This window comes from Chaetodon auriga, chromosome 4 (genome assembly GCF_051107435.1).
Source record: "Chaetodon auriga isolate fChaAug3 chromosome 4, fChaAug3.hap1, whole genome shotgun sequence".
Lineage (NCBI taxonomy): Eukaryota > Metazoa > Chordata > Actinopteri > Chaetodontiformes > Chaetodontidae > Chaetodon > Chaetodon auriga.
The window spans coordinates 3,539,256-3,563,078 of NC_135077.1; the positions used below are offsets into that span (position 1 = coordinate 3,539,256).

General features: G+C 43.9%; 1 protein-coding gene across 4 annotated transcripts in view; it reads right to left on the reverse strand.

The window, feature by feature from the left end:
* Positions 1-23,823, reverse strand: part of rbfox2 (RNA binding fox-1 homolog 2) — a 37,760-nt gene that overhangs the window by 4,041 nt on the left and 9,896 nt on the right. The window contains exons 1-11 of one of the 4 annotated variants that reach the window (XM_076728234.1): positions 21,441-22,073; positions 11,871-12,077; positions 10,029-10,199; positions 9,460-9,513; positions 9,227-9,319; positions 5,197-5,284; positions 4,377-4,433; positions 4,121-4,265; positions 3,507-3,552; positions 1,047-1,135; positions 270-342 (exon numbers count right to left, since the gene is read on the reverse strand). In XM_076728234.1, the coding sequence (XP_076584349.1) occupies positions 270-342; positions 1,047-1,135; positions 3,507-3,552; positions 4,121-4,265; positions 4,377-4,433; positions 5,197-5,284; positions 9,227-9,319; positions 9,460-9,513; positions 10,029-10,199; positions 11,871-12,077; positions 21,441-21,473 (1,056 nt within the window). In that variant the 5' untranslated portion in view covers positions 21,474-22,073. Of the gene's footprint in view, positions 1-269; positions 343-1,046; positions 1,136-3,506; positions 3,553-4,120; positions 4,266-4,376; positions 4,434-5,196; positions 5,285-9,226; positions 9,320-9,459; positions 9,514-10,028; positions 10,200-11,870; positions 12,078-21,440; positions 22,074-23,823 lie in introns of those variants that run through there. The other 3 variants (XM_076728235.1, XM_076728233.1, XM_076728232.1) reach the window with 3 other exon arrangements.

Here is a 23,823-nt window from a genome sequence, read left to right on the forward strand (position 1 = left end):
CTGGGAAACAACAAAATGCAAACATTTAGTGGATCAAATCTTTTGAAAATGAGTTTTTCTTGAACTGATCAGTCTGGTGATATTGTGTATTTTCACATAAACCATGCTGGCTGCAGCCGCAATAACGTGCTAGACTAGCCCTGTTTACCAGTCTTAGAGGTGTAAACACTCACTGCGCTTAATACATAATAATCAGCATCTATAAACATTTGGGAATTGTTGACAAATAATAAAAATACAGAATATTCCGTATGCTTTGAATGACTTACCATGGCTCCAACACCATAGGCAGCTGGGGCGAGTGCAGCATGGTAGGGGTCTGCCGTGTAAACTCGTCCGTAGCTATCAGAAATAAAATATGAGGCATCAAGTAAGAAGTTAAAGAAGAAACTCAGCTCAAGGTGACTCACACGCTGTAACTGTAGGAGGAAGAGGAGTGGTTGTTTTTCAAAACTCACTTCCTGCTCTATGATTTGTGTCGGAATGAAACTCCAAACTCCTGATCCACACAACTTGATATCTTGTTCTTTCAGTCACCATATGGTGCGATTAGTCATGTTCTGTTTCATTTGGGCTCGGATGTCCCCGTGCGCGTCCTTTATCTGTGCTGCTTGTTCTAATGCAGCTGGTTTCTAAACCTTGCCTTTTTAAATAAAGTTGCTTGACGACATTGTGACAGAGGACGGTGCTGCAAGCAAGCAGCAAACATCTCAAGACGCGTCAGAGGAGACTTCAACATGTGCTGAACAGCAGTGGTGGAATGTAACTAAGTACATTTGATCAAGTATTGTACTTCAGTATAAATTTAAGGTACTTTGGTTCCAGCTTCACAAACGTCAGGATTTGCTGCTTTTTCTGCATCAAGTACTTCCACTTTTAATACCTGAAGTACATTTTCCTGATTATACTTACTACTTTTACTTTAGTAAGATTTTTGATGCAGGACTTCAACTTACAACAGCGTATTTTTACAGTGTAGTATTAGTGCTTTTACTTTAGTAAAAGATCTGCATCCTTCCTCCACTACTGCTGGAGAGCTCACTCACCTGTCACTGTAAGCCGCCGCTGCAGCCGCCGCCGCTGCAGGAGTCGCTACCGCAGCCGGCTGGGCGTAACGATACGCTGCATAGCCGCCCTGCGATGAGCCGACGAAGAGGAGAGAGATGGAGGAAAGCGAGAGGGAGGGGAGCAGAGGAGGAAGATGGAAGGGAGGAAGAGGTGGGATGAAACAGAAACAGGAGTAAATTCTTGTTAAAAGGCTTGCTGTGTTTCCTCCACACACTAATAGAGACTAGCAGTGAATCTAAAGGGTTATATTGTGAGAAAAACTGCTGAGAAGAGAGCGAAAGATTAACAAGCAGACAGTCAGCAAAACTGGCTAATCTGGTGCAGTACAGCATTCACAAGGATGTAGCTCAGGCTCTGTGTGGGTCTCTCCCTCCATGACGAATGTGGAGAAAACAGCTCGAACTGCACATGATGTGTTTTACTGTTTTGCAGCGTTTCCTTGTGCAGCATATAAGTGCGTTATCTTCCCCACTGCGAGTTGGTCATGGAGGGAGAGAGAGTTCATACCCGTAACTGTGCCCCACCCCGGTTCCCCTGCCCAAAACACACAGTTAAAGAAAGGGGAAGGGGTGGCAAGATGATTGTGTCATTATTTATGTTTGCATGGACAGCTGATGGACAGACACAAAAACTACAGGTGTAAGAGGACAGTCAGCCAGTCAGATTAAAACAGGGCACACACACACACACATCACACTCATGTGGCCAGCAACCAATCACTGACAGACACAGCATGCTTTCCCAAACTCAGAACGTACAGTGTTTTAGGCCAAACATCCCTATGGAATAAAAACAAAAAAAAGAAACACACACCGCTGCATTCTACCCTAAAAGATCAGTCACGACCAAGTCCCCGCATTCAGGACCACACAGTTGCTGCTATGGGAGGAAGGCTGGACTGGGGGAGGTGGGAAAGAGGAGAGGAGGAAGAGGAAGGATGACACGCACAGAGGGATGAAAAGAGAGAGGAGGTTATGTAGAAAACAGGTGAGGAAGAGGAAGAGCAGAGGAAGAGAAAGGATAGAGTGGAACAATAATAAAGGAGAGAGAAAAAGCAAGTGCTCGAAGACACTTTGGAGGTGATTTACGAACACAAAAGGCTTCAATTATCGACTGAGGAAGGAAAGAATGAGCAGAGCGAGAGGAGGTGAAATAAAGAATGACACAAAAAAGGGGGTTTACAGACAGAGAGGAGAAAGGGGGTGACTGGGGGAGGAGTCAGCCTTGTAAGTATGTCTGCATGCCGACATTGATTCAGTTAGCATGCCACAAGTGAAACAGATAGGGAGATTCCTGGAAGGGGTCTGAATTAACCGCTGATGGAAACTGTCCTACATCCCTCAGACGACTGGGTGAGTCTGCTGCCATTATTCATGTCATATGTATTTACTGTGCGTGTACGGTTTCTTATTTCAGGAATCGCGATGCAGCTTGCTGACACATTAGATTTCTCACTGATGTGTAAAGTTTGGGTACGATAGAAAGTTTCGGGTTGAATGAATGACAACATGGCCGGCCTTGAAAAATGGCATCATCTGCCGTTTTACCTGAATTGACCCCGTTAAAATTCTTTTCACATGATTTACTAATTTTGGCATGAAAGTGTGTGATGAAAATGTGGAATAGACAAGTGCAAACCTTTTCAAAGAAAGTGGCTCACCGTGTAAGTGCTGACCTTCAATACTGCACCTAATCTACCCTAAAATGTGCCCCCGTCTACTCTGTAGATATCGTGTGAATGGAATTTTTATGGAGCATTTGCTTCATGAATTCAAATTTCAACTTAATTCTTTTCTCCCCCTTCCGCAACTCCACCCATGTCAGAATCCAGTGAGTTAGTAGAAGAAGACAGAGAAGGCATTTCAATCTCAGATGGTCAATAATGTCTAGCAGCACGCAGTCATTGGAGACGAGGAGGATGCACACTGGCTCTCACACAGAGTGTGTAAACCCTACCTGGGGCAATCTGCCACTAATGTCCTGAAACACTAGTCTACAGAGAGAACAGAAACAGCTATTGTCAACCTGGTCACACACACTCACACACATACACACACTGACACACACTCATAATCACATTGGTACAAACTAACTCACAAATGCACAGAGACAAACCATAGAGGAGTCTACTCATGAATGAAAACTTTGATGAAAGTGTGTGTGTGTGCGCTAGCCTGCTGAGTGCTATTTTTATATTTGTACGGATTATTAAAGGAACATTTCAAGTGTTACATCTTCATTTATCTGTAATAATTAAAAATAAGATCATTTAAGATAAAGGCAGAACATAAAATGTCTAAGATGTGAGGAATCAAAACACCCAAAAGTACACGTCTCTATGGGTTTGGTCTTTGCCGTTTCACACTTGAAAACCCACAGGCAAGAGGGGGAAACGTAGGTGAGGAGCGAGGCAGTAGAGCAGAGAGAGGTATACTTACATAGAGATCAGCTGCACCGTAAAAGCCATCCTGATAGGCCATCACACTGAGAGAGAGAGACGAGAGAGGAAAGGAAGAAGAGGAGCGGTGGTGGAGAGGCCAAACCAAACCGAACCAAACAAAACAAAAAGATGGTGTGATGCGCCACCATGTGGGCATTGCAGAAAACAACAAACAAGAGTGACGATTGAGGGAGAGAGAGGTGAGGAAACGGTGCCAAACAGATTGTGAAAGAGAGAAGAGAAACAGGGGTGAGATTATTACACACCGTGCAACATGCAAGACAAAATACCACCTCTTTGTGTACAAATGCACTGACTTCAGAGTGATACTACCGTTACTTCAGCCACGGAGACAAACTTTTCAAGAAACTACTACTCAATTTGATCCTGATGTATCATATTACCACAGTGAAGTACAAGGAAATGGTATTTCCACTCAGCAAACTATCAATGTCAATATCTCAATGAAAATATATTCACACACACGCAGCATGCACAATAATCCAGTACTATCTTTAACCAGGTGAAGACATGCATTTAACATTATGTCTAGCTTTTATCGTCACTAGAGGTTTACTGGTTATCAGTGGTTATTTATGCGTGTGTGTTTACCCCGGGTAGGCAGGGATGGCAGGTTGTGGCACGGCTGCCCTGACTGCGCTGTAGACAGGCCGGGCGCGACCCCGGAGATGAGCGCCGCGAAAGGTCGCAGCAGTGGAGGCAGCTGCTGCTGCTGCTGGGTACGGAAACCCCGGCACTGAGAGAGAGGAGGAGGAAAGAACGGCGTCACTGATATGAACACAGTGTTATTTCTGTATCTTGTCTCCATCTGTCTTTTCCAGTATAAATCTTCTCCTTGTTGTCATACCTGTGTAGAGCTCAGGACTGTACATGGCTCCGACCATGGGACTCAACTTCCATCCAGCTGTGGTCAACAGAAATAACGTATATTTAAAGCAGAATGTGACAGGAAAGTCATCTGTTAGCAGTGACACAGGACAGGACAATTGAATGCTATCATATTATTGATTTTTAGTGGAGTCACATCACCATGATGATAAATATATAATGTTATTGTCTGACAAAGTTCTATCATCCAAAAATAATGTTTCCATGAAAAAAAAAAAAATCACAGTGTAACAGGTATCAGGCGAACGTTGTATGTTACGTGTAGTTTCGTAAAAATGTGACAAATTGTGATAAACAACCCCGATTCCGAAGAAGTTGGGACGCTGTGTAAAACTTAATAAAAACAGAATGAAATACTTTGCAAACAAAGTGTTCCAAAGTGTTCCTGAGCCCGTGCAGTGACATCCTTTCACAAAGTGGTGAACCTCCCTCCATCCTCGCTTGCTTTCATACCCAATCATGATACTATTATTTTACACAGTGTCCCAGCCTTTTTGGACTAAGGACGTATGATGTCATCGTTTTAAAATATTATACTGTCCAAATATAATGACTCAAAGAAATCAGTAATTAAAAACATTTGCTTTTCTTTCATTTTGGCAGATACGATGTATTACAGAGGAATGGATATCAGGGGAATGTAGTATATTTTATATATAGTTCTGCAAAAATGTCACCAATAATGAGACATAATCAGAGGTGGAAGCCAGTACTTGCATGTATTCACTGATATGAATTTTGTCATGTCAAACAAAGGGCTGTTGTTCAAAGTGCATTACCATATGGCAGAGTTGCAAGACCCTCTCCGTTAGAGTAAGGGGTCGTCATCTTCTTGTTTGTCATCACTCTGGCTGTGGCATTATTGACCTGGACATCGGAAAAAGTGGTCAGTGGCTGAGTCAGTCCAGTTTAACGTGTAAACAAGCAGTGAGGAATCCAATCACATCACAGTTTGTGTTTTAAGCCTTCTTAAACTGAATATATTGAGTGACACATGAGGGAGATACTCTACGTACATGGCGGTGTTTTCATATTAAGCTTTAAGTGTGAGGCGTCATCATACTTTCAACTGTTTCTTTCTTAAGAGGTTAATTCTGTTGATGAGCAGCGATGGTATTTGATGCATGCGCTTCTTTTGAAGGAGAAAGACATTGAAAACAAGGATCCTGGTGAGTAGTCAGGCAGTTTTGCACACAAACAACGCAACCATTGGCACACAGAACAAAGAAAACAACAAAATATTTCAGAACAAAAGCATTCAAAAAGAAATCCAAGACCATTATTTTGCTACCTTTGAAAAAAAGGAGGGAAAAAGAAGGTGAATTAAGCGGCAGATTCATCAGTTGAACACAATGCAAAAAACATCAATCGAAGAGTTCATACACAAATTACACGCAGCCAATCAAGAGCGCATCACATCACCAGAGGTGAGCAAAACTAGCCAATCAGCAAGCATCAGATGCAGCAAGAGACCAATCAAAAAAGGTTGGCAGCCCTCCCAATCAAATACACATCATACAGAAAAAGGAAGACGGGGAGGGAGAGAGAACGACAAAGGAAAGACAGAAATATCGAGGGATGCAGGAGGAGGAGCCAGTCCACATGAAAAGACACAGAAAAACACATACATGATGTGGAGGAGAGAGAGGCAGAGAGAGTGAACAATCCATCCAAATGTGCAATTCCTCTAATGAACAAACAGAAACAACAAGATGCGATGCACACATACAAAATACATCTGACCGTTGGCCTACATTGGGTCTAACTGTACATGAGCAACAATGGAGAAATGATGAATAGAGCAAGAGCGAATACAGAGAGAGAGAGAGAGAGAGAGAGAGAGATGGGTAGATATGAAGACAGAGAGGATGGGGGATGCAAATATCATTCCTCAAAAGAAATTAAATATAAATGAAAAATCAAATCAAACCATGGTTGTGAAACACTGCCAGGCATTCCAGATCAGTGTCGCACACTAGAAAGACCTCGAAAGCACACAACCACCAACACACACCATCCAGAACCAAACTGATCAAAAAGTAAAACACCTCTTAACAGAAATCAGGAAAAAGAAAAGCTGCCATTACTTTACCAGTGGCACAAGTTTTACGTTTGCTTCAGTTTGCTGGGGGTCTACTCATCGTTTCATGACAGCTTTTTTTTGCTTTCTTAAAAAGGCTCAAACGCTCAACGTGCACAAATGACACATGAAGAGCAGTTTTGCTTTTAAGTAGAATAAGCTTGCATCCTCTTTGGGGGCGCACACTATGCATCCACATTCACATGTCTTTAATTTGAATGTTGAAGTCTAAACAACCATACCTCTACAACTGTGTGCGGTCTAAAAAGTGGTGCAGAAAGTGATAATCAAGTACTACAGTACACCATGATACACAGACAACTATTATCCTCTCCTCCAGTAAAGCTAACATAGCACTCATGCTTCAGCATGCTGTCCCACTAAGGTGCAAAAATGCAGCTATTGGCTGACACATGACACAGAGAGATGACATAATAGTACTACATGACGTCATACAGATGACGAGAAAGAGAGTAAACCATGCAGGATACAGCTCTGGAATTAAATGCTGAATGCAGTTAGAGAGGTGATTGGAATGAATGCATAAGAAGTGGTAGTCATAGTTGTTGCACTTGCAGATAGATGCAGTACATTCAGTTATACAAGTGGCCTTTATAATGCCATGCGGTCAATGGCTAATCTCGTAATCGTTTCATTCACCACCTCCCCAATCAATCACAGGATTAGCCAATCGGGTTCTGTCAATCAATCGATCAATCAATCAAGCTCCCCTCAGTAAAAGGAGTCCTTCATTTGGGTGTTGGGTGCATTTTATTTAAATTTTTTGGACGGATGGGGTGGGGGGAGGGGTCATTCAAAGATGATGCCATGTGTACACAACTTACCGTTGCCAGGGAAACGGCGTGAGGACACGCGAGCAGTTACCGTGGAGACTGACAACAACAACAACATACAAAAATCATCAGGGAAATAGAGAAAATATATGTAAGAAAGAAATGATGAACCCAAAAAAAGAAAAAAAAAAAAGAAAACATAACCAAAACGAGGTAATGAAAAGCAACCCCCACCCTGTGGTAGAGAGGAAGTGATGTAACAGGTCACGTGTCACCTACAAGTATCAGCCATTTGACAACAACCTAGCCTGTACTGGTTAAACCCCGCTACAAACACAGATCATAAAGGTTGATAAAGGAGCAAACAAAAAGGAAATGTGAGAAATTAACGTCTACGGTGGAGACTAGCTGTTATTACTGCCCAGATTACACTCAAAGAACTGACAAAAAAAAGACTCAAAATCAAACGGAAACTCGTTCTGAGCTACCTGACTACATCACAGGACGGGGAAATGGACAGAGATATGGGGGAGGGACGGACAGCAGAAATGCAGGTGCATATGGGGACACACAAACTGGGAGAGACAGACAGACGGACAGACAAACAGACTGGCCTGGTGAAAAAGAGTGGAGAGAGATGGAGGAGAACCTAAAATGAAAAAAAAAGGAAAGGAGAGGGAACGACAGCTATCTATTGCATTCTCTTCACATGTTCATTCTCTCTCCGCCCTCCGTATTTCTAATTCTGCACACCCACACGCACAGCGACAGAGAGGAGTGCAGGACATTCGAGACCATGCAGAGGAGCTTTAGTAGCGAGTAGAAGTGGAAAAAAAAAAAAAAAAAAAAAAAAGGGAAAGCGTGATTTTAAAATCAAGTGCCAGAGCAAATGGCGAAAGCATGGTGTGTTTGATCTCCAAGGCCATTTGCAACTAAAATCCGAGCTCATGCTGACAAATCAAAAAAAGAAAAAAAAAAGAAAAAAAAAGATGTCACAACAAAATGCACTTCCATGAGATCTGGTGTTCTTTTTCAGGAGTGGTGGATGCAAGTGTGTGTGTAAACAAAACATTTTTTTTTTTTTTTTTTTGTTACCATCCATCTCGCACGTCTGAAATTAAACAGTCAGCTTTTTGAAGCGTCAGAAATGACACCACACTTCTCACAGCAGTCTCATTCCCAAAAAAACTGGCCCCTGAAAATGCCCCCATCATGCATCTGTCTCTTTACACATCAAACAGAAGAAAAACTGCTACCCAGAGGCACCCACGTAATATTAACTGAAAGAGTGAAAAACTCCCAAGACGACATCTGACCTCATGATCCATCCATGCAACTTACAGACACCAGCAAGCACATTTTTTCAGAGGGAAAATAACTGAGAGGCTATTAGCTTTCCTTCCAGTCATAAACACAACCATAAACCAAAAATGGCCACTCATCATGATCATGGAAGAAGTGATGTTGGTGATACAAAAGGTGCAGGAAAACCAAAAAAAAACAAAGAAAAAAGAAAGATCCTACATGCTGTGACAGAAGCGGATATCGTCAGCAACCGTGTCTTAGTGACGTCTCGCCGGCCATGCCTTTTGTGTAGCCACTCCACCCAGCATGCTTTGCAAACCACACAGCTTTAAGATCAAGGTGCAATGGACAGCCCACAACATCAACATCAACGACAAGAACAGCGACGACAGCATAAACACTGACAGGAAGTGCCGTCAAAAGAGACGTCTGTGTGCGTGGCACCGCTGCACCATGCTAAAGTGAAGCCAGAGGGGTTAGAGTTGAACACATACAGCCATCTGGAAAACCTCTGGGGCAGAAATGACCAGAACAAACTCATTCTCATAGTCGGACATGGAGGGGAAACGGACGAGAAAATGGTCACTGATTGTAAAAAAAGGGGGGGGGAGGGCGAGGGTGGTGAGTTACCTCGATTTTACGTCCTTCCACCAGCGTACCATGAAGCTTCTCTCTGGCCCTCTCAGCATCTGCACTCGCCTCGAATGTTACAAAACCGAAGCCCTGCAAGCAGAGGAGAGGGAAGAATGGGAAGAGAAAGGGAGGGGGAGCGTGACGGAGGGCTGAAAATAGCTGTTAAGCTTTTGCTGAGCTCATTTATGTTAACAAATTTTAGAAAATTCTTGCTGTTTCCAGCTTCCTACCTTGGATCCCCTCTCATTGAAAATGATCTCGACGTCGAGGATTTTGCCAAATTGCTGAAAAGGAGAAAGAGGGAGAGAATGAAGAGGCTGAACATCTTGTAAGTCGTGTACTGCATCTTGCCACAGGGTGTCAGCACTGTTCAGCCATGATTGGCTGGCACTGAGCCAGCTCTGCTCCTCTTCCCTTCCATCACATCTTCCTCTGCTCTTTTCTCTGCATCGCATTTTAGAGACGTTCCTCTCACAAAAAAAGCCGAGCACAAGGCCAGATTTTTACACCTAACTTCAAATAACCTTTCTGCAAGATGGCATACCAAGTGTAAGTTCTGCTTTTTTTTTTTTTTTTTTAGTCAAATAGGACAAAAACGGATTCCTTTGAGCTGAAACAGATATGACAGGAGCTTATTTTCATCACAAAAAAAATCCCACTTCTGGCGAGGAAATAAATGATAAAAAAGAAATTAGAGGCTTCAGTGCTGACGTCACTGGACTGGTTCTTCTGAGTCATTATGACAAAGTGATGCAAAGTGGTGCAAAGTGAGAAGGGGGGAATAATCCGGTCCACTTACCCCGAACATCTGCCGTAGGTCGGGGTCTCGGAAGCGGAAGGGGATGTTGGACACGTGGAGCCGTTTGGGTGTCCCCTTGTCGTCTGTGTCAACCCCGGCGGTCCCTCCACCTCCTCCTCCTCCTGAGCCAACCCCTGACTGACCATCAATCTGGGAGGACCCATCTGACTGCTGGGACAGACGGACGGGGAGGAAAGGAAGAGAAACACAGGAGGTGATGGGAGGGAAAAACTAAAAGAATGATTGGGTTTAGACAGAATGTACCATCAGATTACCAAAACATATTTTCATTATTCATCTACCAGTTATTTCCTAGATATTTTGGTTTAGAAAATGTCAGAAATGCCCACACAGTTTCCCAAAGAAACCAATTAACGTCTTCTAATTACTGGTTTTGTCCAACTGCTCAATATAAAATGATGAAAAATACACTCATTTAAGAGGCTAATACCAGAAAATATTTAGCATTTTGCTTGAAAAGTGACTAAAATAATGGACAGATTATTATAATCTGAGGTTTACCAATCCTGGATTTTTAAAGGCGGCTGTACGATAGTTTGAAGCAGGAAAAAGCCAGAGGGGGCGAAGCAAGTGGTGGAATAAAACAGACTTTGCTGGATCATCATTTGATCATCAAGATAACAACAAAGGACGACATATGTGAGTAACAGCGAGCGGCACACTGGATGCAACTGTTTTACGTCACTCGACTTCAAAGCGGACTTCCAGCTCACTAAAGCTGATACTGTTAAGTGGTCACTGCGACGATCAAGTTTATAGTTAATGCTAATAGTAACCAGCATTACATTAGCAAAACAGAGATAGCATTATTAAGTAATTAGACTGAAGATGCTAGCAACATTATCCTGCTCAGAATTTACGAACAAAGCTTCTTATATAAAGTTAACTTTCATTGGAACAGAATTTAGCTCAGGTACACAATGACATTATCTTGACTTTAATGCCATCGGCCAATATCAGAGCCAAGTTCCACCAATAACGATTGTTTGTGCAACGTCCTATCGACTCTCAACCTCTCATTAAAATAGCAGCCAATTAATTAAATCACCTTAAAATGCTGAGAGGTGTTTCTGTCATTTAGCTCGCTGATATAAATGGGCTGGAAAAAAAATAATAGAAACACCTGTCAGTATGACATGACACACCTCCACAGCACCAACCTGCGGTCTCCAAATTGATCCTAAAGTTGAATCAACAGCACTCTCCAGCATTTTCATTGTAACCTTCCTGAAGAGAGGATTTATAGCAGGACTGCTGCATTAGACTGCATTCGCTAGGTGAACCTAATAAACTGGCAACAGAGTGTAAATACAGTAATCGGCCATCAGCAGCTAGAGCTAGCTAGTCAGCTCGTAGTTCACAGTGTTGGTAAGTGTTAGTGTCCTGTTCCTTTAGACCTCTGCTGAAGCCCCTCTGAGCTAGCGTTAAGCTAACGTTCGCATGGCTCTGAACCAGTCTTGGGTAAAAATGCATGTTTTGAATTTGTGAAGGGGGCGTGTTGAAGCAAGTCGCTCTCTGAGACTGAATGATGCAACAGCTTCATGTGACTTTGGAGGAGATCTTAATCAGTCCTGCACAAAGAGGGTTACAGATTTTTAATCTGTGAAGACAGGACAATCAGATCTGTCAGTGGCATCGGCCAGTACCCTGATTCTGGTTAGCAGAATTAGTATCGTGAGAAGAAAGTCACATTGGTGCATCCCAGTGACTTACTATAATTATTTTTTTTATTCTCTAACACATATTCCTCCACGCTCTCGGCAGCCTCTCAAGGCAAAGACCTGATGTGGGCTGCACACAGAGGAAGAGGCTGGCACTCACTTGAGCACTGAGGTTGTTGGCAGCGTTGGCGGCACTGTTCGCCGCTCCGCCGGCTTCCACGGGGCCCTGGACGGCTCCCGCTGCATACAGACTGCCCCCGTAATCCAGGGCCAGGCCGTTCTGGGGGGGTGGTGGTGGAGGTGGAGGGAAAGCAGAGAAAGGTGGTGGTACGAGTCCCTCCTGACCGCCAGCACTATCCTGAGAACTCTGTTGGAAGAAAGAGAGACAAGGGTGAGGAGGGAGTGAAAGCTAAAGTAGCCGCCTGGCGAACTTCCACAGTATCTTTTACTGAGAGCATCACCCGACCACACAGAGACCACTTTCCCAAGAGCTTCAGCCTAAAAGTCATACAGGCATGGATATTATATTTCCATTTCCCCATGTATGTGTGTGTGTGTGTGTGTACATGCACGCACACACATCGACCCCCCCCCCCCCCCATTAAATATTCACTGCGGCCACATCTATTATTGAGGGTCAGATGCCTCCATGCTCAGAGTGTTGTACAATGGTGAGTGTCTAACGCCTGCACACACACTCACAAACGCCTCTGCACACAAACCACCTTTGACACGCAAACACCCACACACCTAAACGCTCACACAAAGACCAACTGTTGGTAAGGAAGCCTGCCCAAGTAACTTTGTGGATATTATTACCCCCAGAAAATGACCGAACGTTATCGACATTAGAGCGCGTAGGAGGGCAATACAGGCACCCGCAAACACATGGTGAAACACAAACATGACACAGGCAGCAACACAACACACACACGCACACACACACACACATTCCTTGCTGTTGGCAGTGGGGCATGGATACCCTAAATGGTAATAGTTAGAAGGCGGCGGGAGACAGCAAGGACAGGAGAGCGGGGGGGGCGGTGGACGATAAAAGGTGATGACTGGTAGAAGAGGCATGGCCTGCCTCTGATCCATAGCTACGAAAGATAAACCAAACATCACTGTCTTTTAGATCTGTTCATAACTCGCTAATACAACTGCACAGGATGGCAAACTCGATCTGTAACAGCCTGAGAAAGTCATTTTTTATTCATCTATTAACATTTGTTCATTGACTCAGCTCTATGAGGCTATACTCTTACATTACACTATTGAGCTATATGCTAACACCAGCATGCTAACATGCGCACAGTGACAATGCTAACATGCTGATGTTGTTTAGTGGGTAAAACATTCACAGCATTCACCATTATTTAAGTGTGTTAGTATGCTAAACTTAAATTCGCAAACTAAGCTAATTAGCAAACTATAGTACAGCTGAGGAGATGAGAATGTCATTTTTGTATGTGGCCATTAAGGTTGTCAAAAATATTGATACCACATGTTTAAATTGATATGATTACTCAGTTAATTACACTTTCCACAGTATTGAAAGTACTTAAGCTCTAAAAACAGATTTGCAATCAGTTAATAACAGCTTAAAGAATGTGGAAACCTACGAGATATTTATTACTATTTTCACTGCACATTATTGTAAACGTGCTGCATGTGTTCACTTTTTGTGTAACAGCCATGTGTGCAGCTTGTTAATTAAAAAAAATCCTATTTTGTCTGCCTAGGACTTCGTCATTGCAGTTCATCCTGTGGGGGCAAGAATGCTCGTCCATCCATCACTGTCCCTGGCCCTGACCCTCATCGAGACAGAGACACAGTGACAGACTTTAAGACAGAAAATAGGAGCTGAAGAAGCAGAAAACCCAACATAATAATAATAATAATAATAATAATAATAATAATAATAATAATAATAATCCCTTTCCAGAAAGAGGAAATGGTAAACAACTATCATAGACACCCAAAAATAAATTCAGAGCATAGAAGAAAATGATTGTAAAACAAGTTTAAAACGCAAATACAGCTTCATTATTGTAGTGAGTTGGTTATAAAAACAAAAACTGTCCTTGTTCTTGTTCATCTTCCCATTCTCCTACTTCTAATCATCATTATCATTAATATTATTATCAGCAGTAGCAATAGTAGTAGCGCTAGAAGCAGGCAGCAATAATAATAATTCATTTGTAAAAGTAATATTTAGTCCTGTTTTTCCACCACCAAAATGGATATCACCACTAAAGAGACTGCATGCTTCCAAGACATCTGCTTGGCTACATTCTCCGTGTGTGTGTGTGTATTTGTGTGGTGTGTGTGTGTGTGTGTGTTTGTGTGAGTGACAGGCTGCAGTGATGCCCATCTGAGTTGCACAATAGATCTCTGTCCCTTTGGGAGTGTTAAAAGTGTGTGGGAGGGTGTGTATGTATGAGTGTGTGTGTGTGTGTGTGTGTGTGTGTGTGTGCATGCCATCTGTCTCCCAGCTTTTGACCTTTCCCAGCGTCACACCTGTGACAGGGTAGCCGGGCCCCTCGACTCAGTGACAAACCTGGGGATGCACACGGTCGACATGGATCACATACAGCAGAGCTGCCGCGAGTTGACAGTGAGAGGGAGACTCTGTCTGGTAAGGAACACGGCTACAGGACAGACAACGGGACTTTCTGCGTGACACAGAATATTCAAAAGCTTCAAAATGACTCCCTATGATCAGCTTTTTGCAGGTAGAGAGGTCAGACATATTTTAGCAAATTGCTGCTGGGACCAGTATGGAAACAATAAACATGGAATTAATTAGATCTTTGCTTTGAAAGTGTCTTTATTCATCCGGACTCTGGCTTTTTTCTATAAATTAATCTTGTCAATACTCAACAAATCCACACAATCAATGGGACCGAAGGCATAAACATTCAAATCAAATGAATGAGTCATATGTGTTTGTTGACTTTCTCAAATCCCTTATTTATGCAACAATCCGAGCTTAACTTCATGAAGCCATTACTACAAATCATATTCCCTCTTTGAAAAGGAAAGTAAACACGAGGTTTTCTATATTCAGACTTCAATAATATTACTAACAGAAACTGGAACAATAAATAAAACGGATACATGTCAGCCCAGCACGAAATGATCACACATTTAATTAGAATCTGAAATATTTTCAGGTGTTTTCCTTCTAGGACTGTAAATGAATGGCTCTGAGCAGCTCAACCACAGTGCAGCAGTGGCACAAACGCTAAATTAATGACCAACCCCTCCTGCCATCACAAACCGCTTTAACCTGATGGCTACTCCTCCGTTTCTCCTGCTGTAAGAGCAAAAGGAAACAGTATCGGATGCTTTAAGAGAACGCTTTGAACTCAACCTTTACTGACAGCAGCACTGGTCTGCCTGATTTCAGCATCTCATCCTCCTCTCCCTCATAGCAAACGGTTAATGTGTGTTCATCATTAATCTCAAACAGCGCTGCCATCGTCTTCACTGCGCACGTCCTCCTTTTCCTACAGAAATCCCTGAACGGTCTCTGCTGCTGCTCTCTTGTCAGGTGAAGAGGCTGCACCTTGGCCAGAATAGAAACCGCGTTCTCCATCTTCAGTGCCTCACACTCGAGCGCTACAGCCGCCAGATTACTGACCACGGCGTCCAAGTTTAACTTCATTCACATTTTCAAATAGCAGCTGTGTCCGCTCTTTAAAGCCCTGCAGCTGTATGAACCTCTTCCAATCTCGTCCACAAGCATCCAAATTAAGATTTTCACTAAGTGATAGCATCCCTCACACCCTCGCCTTCCTGTCCTGCCTTGGTTTCATGCTGCAGCACAACCGTCTTCTACCTTGGTTTTCAGAAAATGTTCAATGCTCGTTATTTGCACAGACTGTTACAGCCATTATGCTCTGTGATTGTTTGGATTATATAATATCAATATGTAAGCAAATATACATCTAGGGCTGCAAAATGTCAGTCATTTGTCATTTTCAGCATAAAGAACTGGCATTTAATAGCATACAGAATGGGCTGTATTGGACAGATATTGATTTCAAGGTATTTCCATACATTACTGCATCCATCCTTTCAGTGTGCTTTCTGCAAATAGCAACTGTAATTTTATGCTCTAATTAATGAAAGAAAAGCTTTAAAATAGACCAGAAAATCGTTAATATGTGAAGAGCTTCCTCTTTGTCGTTCCAAAAAAAAGAAAAAGAAAGATCCACACGGTTACATCACTGATGGTAATAATGTGAACATGAGCTGAAATCCTCTGATGAGACATCCTGAATTCATTATGTTTGCTCGATTCAGAGAGACAGAAAAGGGGAGCGAACACAAGGAAATTAGTCAGTTTAGATCAGGCTTTTAACTGCAGGAGACAAAACACATTATATGCTAAATGAGACACTGGATGGCTTCGCCTTGCATCAGCCCTTCCTAGATTAATGGCATTTCCGGAGGTAAAAATGATCGCAGGTGGAGTCATTCTGGGTCACCAGGTAAGAGTTAACCTGGATGACAGACAGAAATAGAGAAACTAGACCCGCTCCTGTGTCTTGCAAGAAAGGGAAAGTTGATCACCCGAGGTTGGGTCGAGTGGTGAAACAGGGAAAGTAGGATGAGGACAATACACTGCAACATTTTGCAGCAATGGGGTAAAATTGTCCCTATAGGTCTACTGTAGTTCTAGCCTCTATCAGCTTGTTATGAATAGAAAATGAAAATAAATAAAACCATACAGTGGCAGCACTGCTCTGTGGATGATGATGTCTGTCTGTCCATCACTAGTTTGCATATGAGGAAAACCTGAAAAACTACTGCCATTCCCATCCACCGTACGCTGTATTTGTGTCAATTAGCAACGATTAGCATGATAACAGGCTAAACCAAAGTGGCAAGTCCGCTAAACTGCAACTGCTACAAACTACAGTGTTTAGCTCAGCTCAGCTGTGCCAAAAGGTCGGGTTATGCTCGAAGAGAGGCAGTTAAGACGACACGTCGTGCGGCTTCAGTGGAAAGCCATGGTGTTTATAGCTGAACTGACATGACACTGTTTACGTATGAAAGTATGGAAATAGCTGTATAAAACAAATGAAAAACAAGATTTTAAGGGAGACTTTCAAGTACAGCTTAGTTGTGAAAGTCAGATCTTCTATTCAACCATCCAACAAACTTTCCTGATGGAGAACTGGCAGCTTAAGTACAACCTTACAGAACCACTGGCATGACTTTAGACGTTAGTCTCACTTAAAAGCTATCATGTGTATTATGCAAGCTACTTGCTGCAAAATTAATTGCTTTCCATGGGACAACAAGCCTGGAAGCAGATCAATAAGCAAGAACGACGGACAGAAAACATTTGAGGAAACCCTGGGAAACCTTACTCTGGGATCCCCCTTGCATAAAGGTTGGTGCAGAGAATTTTGTTCACTAAAATTTGTTGGGAAAACTACCCTCCTACTCTACATTAAAACACTCAACACGGCTCCAGTGCTGTCGCACTCGAGTCCCAACACTGATGACTCATGACACAACTCACTCAACTACAGATGAGTCAGTCTTGAACTTGACAAGACGTGATGCAACTCAAACAGAACGATAGTGCCTTGGATTTTAATAATGCACTCTCAGGACTTGAGGTTTTGATATCTTGGCTGCAACACGGTACGTTATTTCCCCAGTCTATACCACTTATCAGATAATATCCCTATCAATCATAACATCCTCATTGTTGTTACTCATGCACAGAAACAGACTTCAGCCTAGCTGGAGAATGGACAACCCCGGCTGTTGCTGCTCCTTCTGCCAGACCAAAATAGAAGCGGGAATACGAGCCAAAAACAACCTTGTATTTGTGTTCGACGATTGGCCTTTTCAGAGGAGATCCATTTTAGCCGCATCTCAACAGCCCTCTCTCTACCTGATAGCCCGGTATCTACAAAAATAGTGTGTGCCTGCGTGCTGCTTTTTTTCCCTCCCTCTCAAAGCGTCAAGTTATGGGCCTTTTGCCGACTGCGAGTGGCCTTTGTGCTTCGCATCAGGATAAAAGCACCTACTGAATAAATGCACACAGATAGCAGGAGGAGAGGAGGAACACAAAGACAAGAGGAGGGAGGCCATTCTTGGTCGACTGGAAGAGAAAGGCTGCCCAGTCAAACTGTAAGCTGCACATTTGCACTCGGGCTTGTGCATGGTTTGTTTGTGTACATGTTGTGTGCATGTCAGCGTGTGTGTGCATCCGCTCCCCTGGCGTTAAGGCGTTAGGCATTAAGGGTTGTGTACGTGTATGCGTTGGCCAGGCAAGCCAGTGACTCAGAGCGGTAGCTGTAGCTGGCTTACTTTCGGGTCAGTTAGCAGCAGCAAGTGTGTCTGAGGAGGCATGTTATAAAATGTGCCCGTCTGCAGCAGTCTCACTACGCTATGGGAGGGGAGGAGGAGAGGAGAGGAGAGGAGAGGAGAGGAGAGGAGAGGAGAGGAGAGGAGAGAGGAGAAGCGAGGAAAGGAGAGGAGGAACATGGCTAAGAGCTAACTAGGGCATCACTGGGTCATTTCACATGAATAATGACATTTCAGTACCTTTCTTTCTCGGGCCTCCAGCCATTAGTCTATAGCCTAATTCAGCAAACTTGACGATGGAAAATGTGATTCGTGCTGTTAGCAGCGGCTCACATTTTGGCTCAATAATGGCTTTAACTGGGGAAGTTGTGCTCAGCTCAGATCTTGGCTCAGGACTCCACGCTGATGTTACCCTAGCTGCTAACAGCTGGAGAAACGTTTACGGCATGTGTGTGGCATACCGATGAGCCAGGAGACACCCTCTTGTTAAATTATTCCATCCCACATCAACCCCTCCTCCTCCTCCTCCTCCTCCTCCTCCATCACTCTTCCTCCTCCCCCTCTTGCTCTTCCTCTCCGCTCCTCTTGCTGCTGTTCTTCCTTTCCTCCCACTCTCTCTGCTGTGTGCTTCGCTTCTTTACGCTTCATAAAATCCAGACGGGACCCTTGCATACGTCCCGCCCCCACGCATGTCAATCAAGCCCATTTGCTTCATAGCAACAGGATATCAGCGATGCCTGTGGCCCCTCCTCCCGCACTCTTCTCCATCTCCTTATAGGGTAACATGTCTGCTTGTCAAACAAACCCCTCCCAACCCGTTTCCTTGTAGGGTCTCACATATGATTCCCCTTCTTCTCGCTCACCATTTCTGGGAGACTTCCCTTCTTAATACATGTGTGCAGGAGATACCAACATGATGACTGACTTTCCGTGTCACGTCTCCACTGTCAACGGTCCGCTCGGCTCTACTGCGGCACGTTATGAAAGGTAAACACTCCGAAACAAAAAGACGATGACATTATTTGTCCACACTTATTCCTCATTAAAAACACACACGCCAACCCAGACAAACACACACGCAGGTGAACACACAAACTAGCAAACAGAGGTGTATTTACCCAACATGGGCACGCCTCTTCCAATACATTAGCTATGGCCATGAAACAAGTATATCTTGTTGAGAGCTCAAGACAATAATAAAACACACTCGTCTGGTTGTGAAGTGTGCTTTTAAAAATGTCCACAAGCCAGCCGTAGGACAGTGTTGTCACTGTCAACCGCACCATCCAAAGAGTCAGCGAGGGCAACCCCTATCCATTTCAAAGGCAGGTTCTTTTAAAAAGCCACGCAGATGCCTCACAGCAAGCGCTTTTAGAGCCATTAGAGATGCAAATAGCTGCTAAAGAGGCATAACCGTTACAGCAACCCCAGCTTTTCTGTATTTCTTTCATTTATTATTTATTTGGTTTATTTTTTTTCCTTTTTTTTTTTTTTGGAGGTGTAGCGCAAAAGGTGTTTACCTCACATGGCTCTCCCGACGACGCTTTCCTCGAGCCTCGAATCATCTAACAATCTGCACAAAATGAATGACTCATGCAAGTTGCCACGGCAACACGGCTTCATTGGGATCATTTAACGACCATCATTGTTAACCCTGCAGAGAATCAATAACAAGATCTGGGGAGGGTGGGAGGTGGAGGAGTTGAAACCTCCTGACCCGTTTTCACTTTATGCAAGCGTGGCAGTGTGTGTGTCTGTGTGTGCGCGCAGTTTTGAGGCAGATAGGCGTCTCTCCCTCGCTTCAGGGCATACGCTTAGGTGGGGCTTGAGAAAATATTTCAGCCTTTTGCACTCAATCTGCTACTCTCAAACTCTCCTGCAGCCAGGGCCAAAAATATTAGTATAAAGTAAGACTACAAAAGAGCTCATAAATGACCCCCATCATGGGCAACTCTGGACACACACACACACACACACACACACACACACACACACACACACACACACACACACACACACACACACACAACTGCAAAGTCAGCTCCACAGTCTGAAATTGCGTCACTGAGCAAACTAGCTCCCTCCAGTTGACCTACAATATTGTCAAATCCCCGTTTTGCTCTCCATCTCTTTCAGCTCCTCTCGTTTGTCCGTCTCTGCATAATTTCTCTCCCTCATCCACGGGCTTCCCTGGTAACTGCCAGAGGGTGTCCCATCACCTTAAAAATCAATTTTCTATTCTCCTACTCCCAATCCCTCTCTCTCTTCTCCAACCCATCCCCCTCTTCCAGGGGCTCTTGGAGGAAAACATTGAGATAACAGCTGCCAGGGCCCCAGGGAGAGCAAGAGGAGGGAGAAAAGAGGTCAAACAGTAAAGAGAGCAGGAATCCAAGGTACAGCTGAAAGAGAAGAACACACGCGAGAAAAGACAGGAAGAAAAACACAAACACACACACACACACACACACACACAGTCTGACTCACACCAAATGAAATGATATGAACGTGACACCTCATGCACCAACTTTGCAGCCCACTGTGTGCTTGAGCTTCTGTGTGTTTGTGAAATGTGTGACACAGAAATTACAGTGAGGAGGTGTTGTTAGCTGAATAGAAGAGATGCAGAAGGGAGAAGCGAGGAAGAGAAAGAAAGAGAGAGTAAGAAAAGAAAAGAAAAAAAAAAAAGACAGAGACAACTGTTCTGGGGACACCTGTCCCTTTCACTCACGGGCTTGAGCGATGTACAGAGACAGCTGCAGGGGCAATAAAGAAGAAAGACTTTTTCACTTACCTCTCCTCCCCCTAATTCCTTCACTGTTTCCACTCTTTGGCTCAGAAATATCTAAAGACTTTACTGCTCAACTGCTACACCCAGCTGCACAGACTAACACGCTGTACTGTATGTTCACATGGATTCTTCTGAGCATACATAATACATGGCAGAGAACAGTTTCTGGCAGTGGCGGCTCTTGATGTTCAGATTGCGTGCGCTTCTAGCTCTGGGCAGGAGAACAGATGCCACAACAACGGCGTGCAAATAATACATCGCTGCTCGTGCGTTTCACCGTAGCGAATCATAATTGTGGCGATACAATCTGCAGCCCGTATCTCGCTGTCATCTACGCCTACTACACGAGTTCCAGTGTTTATATCCCTCACAGCGACTGGCTGATGAGTCCTAACGAGAGTCTGAAATGCCCTGACCGGACCACTCTAGTAAAGGGGTCAAGTAGAGTCCTCATCTGTTAGTAGTTAATTAACATTTCATGCTCAATGACAGCGCTGCCCCGCTCCGACGCCGTTTCATGTACAGTGCAGCCCGAGCCTTGGCGAGGAGATACAGCAGACGCGTACACAGAGGAGGATATGAAAAGATATCGAGATAAACACTCACCGACAACACGGAAGGATAGTACAGTCCCATCATCGTATTCTGTGCAACAACTCACACTGTCGTCGCTCCTCTCTCCTCTCTCTCCTCTCTCTCTCTCTCTCTCTCTCTCTCCGTTCCTCCTCTCACGCTGCCTCGCTCTCTCCCTCTCTCCGAGCCTGTGTCACCTCACCAGCTCAGTCTCTCTTGTCTGTCTCACAGATTCAAAATCTCCCTCTCTCTGCCCCCGCTCGCTCTGTCTGCCATGCCAATAGCTCCCCCCACCCCCCCACACCCTCCCCTCTTCCACCTCCTCCTCCTCCTCCTCCTCCTCCTCTGCTGGCCTCTGTCCCTGTCACTCTCCCTCGCTTTCTTTCTTTCTTTTCTTTACCCCCTCTCTCTCTCCCTCTCTCCCTCTCTCTCTCTCTCTCTCTCTCTCTGTAACTCCGTCTCCCACTCACTCTTTTCTTTCCCTCTCCCACTCACTTCTTCCTTTCCCTCTACCCCCAGCCTTCTGTTTTGCTGCTGTGCCCTTGCCTGCTCATCTCTTCTGTCTCTTCTCCAGTCCTCCTCCTCCTCTCTCACCCAGATAGCCCGACGCCTCCCCCCTCCTACTTCTCTGCCTCTGTCACACCTGCAAACTTTCCCCTCCCCTCTGCTTCCCTCTCATGTCGCAGTCCCTCCCTTCTCTCTCTCTCTCTCTCTCTCTCTCTCTCTATCTCTCTCTCTCTCTCTCTCTCTCTCTCCTGTTCTCTTTCTCCATGTAGGTGAGTTAACTGGGGCTGCTGGCACCACTGGGAGAGGAAGTGAAGACGTTCCTTCTCTCTTTCTAGCCCCTTTCAGACGTGCACCTTGTTACATAAATGTGCTGGCAATATTTTATGTTTGTCTCATGTTTGAACACACGCCCAGCTCACTTTTCTGCAAAAGTCACGACTGCACTCGAACCTAATAACATTTTCATAACACCTCCAACACAGCTCAAGGCTGAATACTGAAAGGGATCGCTCATATTGACAAACCCACAGATAATTATAAACCACCTCTACAATTCCCCTCAGCTTTATTTTAACATCTTTCAGCACATTGCTTTGGTTTTAAAGCCTGCAACTTCACTCTTCTTGGTTCGCTCCTCCTCGCTGCTCCTATCAACCTCATTTCCAGCAGCATAACACAGCTGTTTTCAGCCAAAAAGCTCTCAAAAAAAACATACAGTACATTACCTGCACAGCACCAAACCACAGACAGTCAGAGTTAGCAACAAGCTGGAGAACACAGTGGAGCGCTGATCAGCCAAAGAGCCAGATATTTCCCACAGATACATTAAATGTCACATGTATCGTCGACTGGGGACAGGAAAACATGCCATGAGCAGCTACTCTATCAGACCGGCAACAGAAGAACGGCTTGCGAATCTCTTTACAGCAAAACCAAACAATCCTTGGGCTGACAAGCTTCATCACATTATCTTTTAAAAAAAAAGATGGTCAACAATATCTTCCACTGTGCTAATACTGAACTCATACACCAGTATTTGTCTGAAGCACGACATCCAATAGAGGCATGCCTCGTTTCCCATGAGTCCCTGATGCGTGGGTAGGCAATTTATATCTTGCATGGGAAAAGCAGACTCCACCAGTGACAATGAAAACTACTATAACTACTAGAGTGCCACTTACAGAATCTACATAATTAATTATTAATACTGAAATGCCAGCTATAGTGGGGTTTGATGTGAGCATGTGCACAGAGAGGCCAACATGCACCTTATTCCGCCTTCTTAAATTTAATTCATTTGTCGTTAGCTCCTTATGCCCAGAAAAAATTAAATAACTTTGATAAAGCACAAAAAACTGCTAATAAGACAATTTTAACTTGCTCTGGAGATTCTTTTCAGCTCAGCCTGTAAAAAACGTTTTGATTCATTTCTCTCTCCATGTAGTCAGAGGCAAAAGAGTAAATGTTATTTCCTTCTGTCATTTTAACTGCGTTTGATGGTGTTGGACATGAGAAAACATGCAGCAAAATCTTATATTTTACTGACAGAATTTTCTATTCTAATAAATGCTGAAACAGATGAAAACATTTGTTAGTGTGAGAAGCGGTGACAAGCGTCATTTCACAGCCCAGGATGGTCTTTAACTAGACCTCAGTGGTGCAGTGCCAAATGACAAATATCGCATGAGCCGTGTGGCTTTTCCCTTAGCTGTCATATTTGAAAAAAACCATCACTGCATCATCACCTGTACAGTATATATACACTATACTGCATACATAATTTATACTGTATATATTGTATACATCTGCAGAATATGTTGTTCTGCCTTTGAGCTGGCAGCGGAGACAGTAACAGAGCCGAATCATCATCTGTGATGATTTGGGCAGGACAGGACTGAAGTGTGACGTT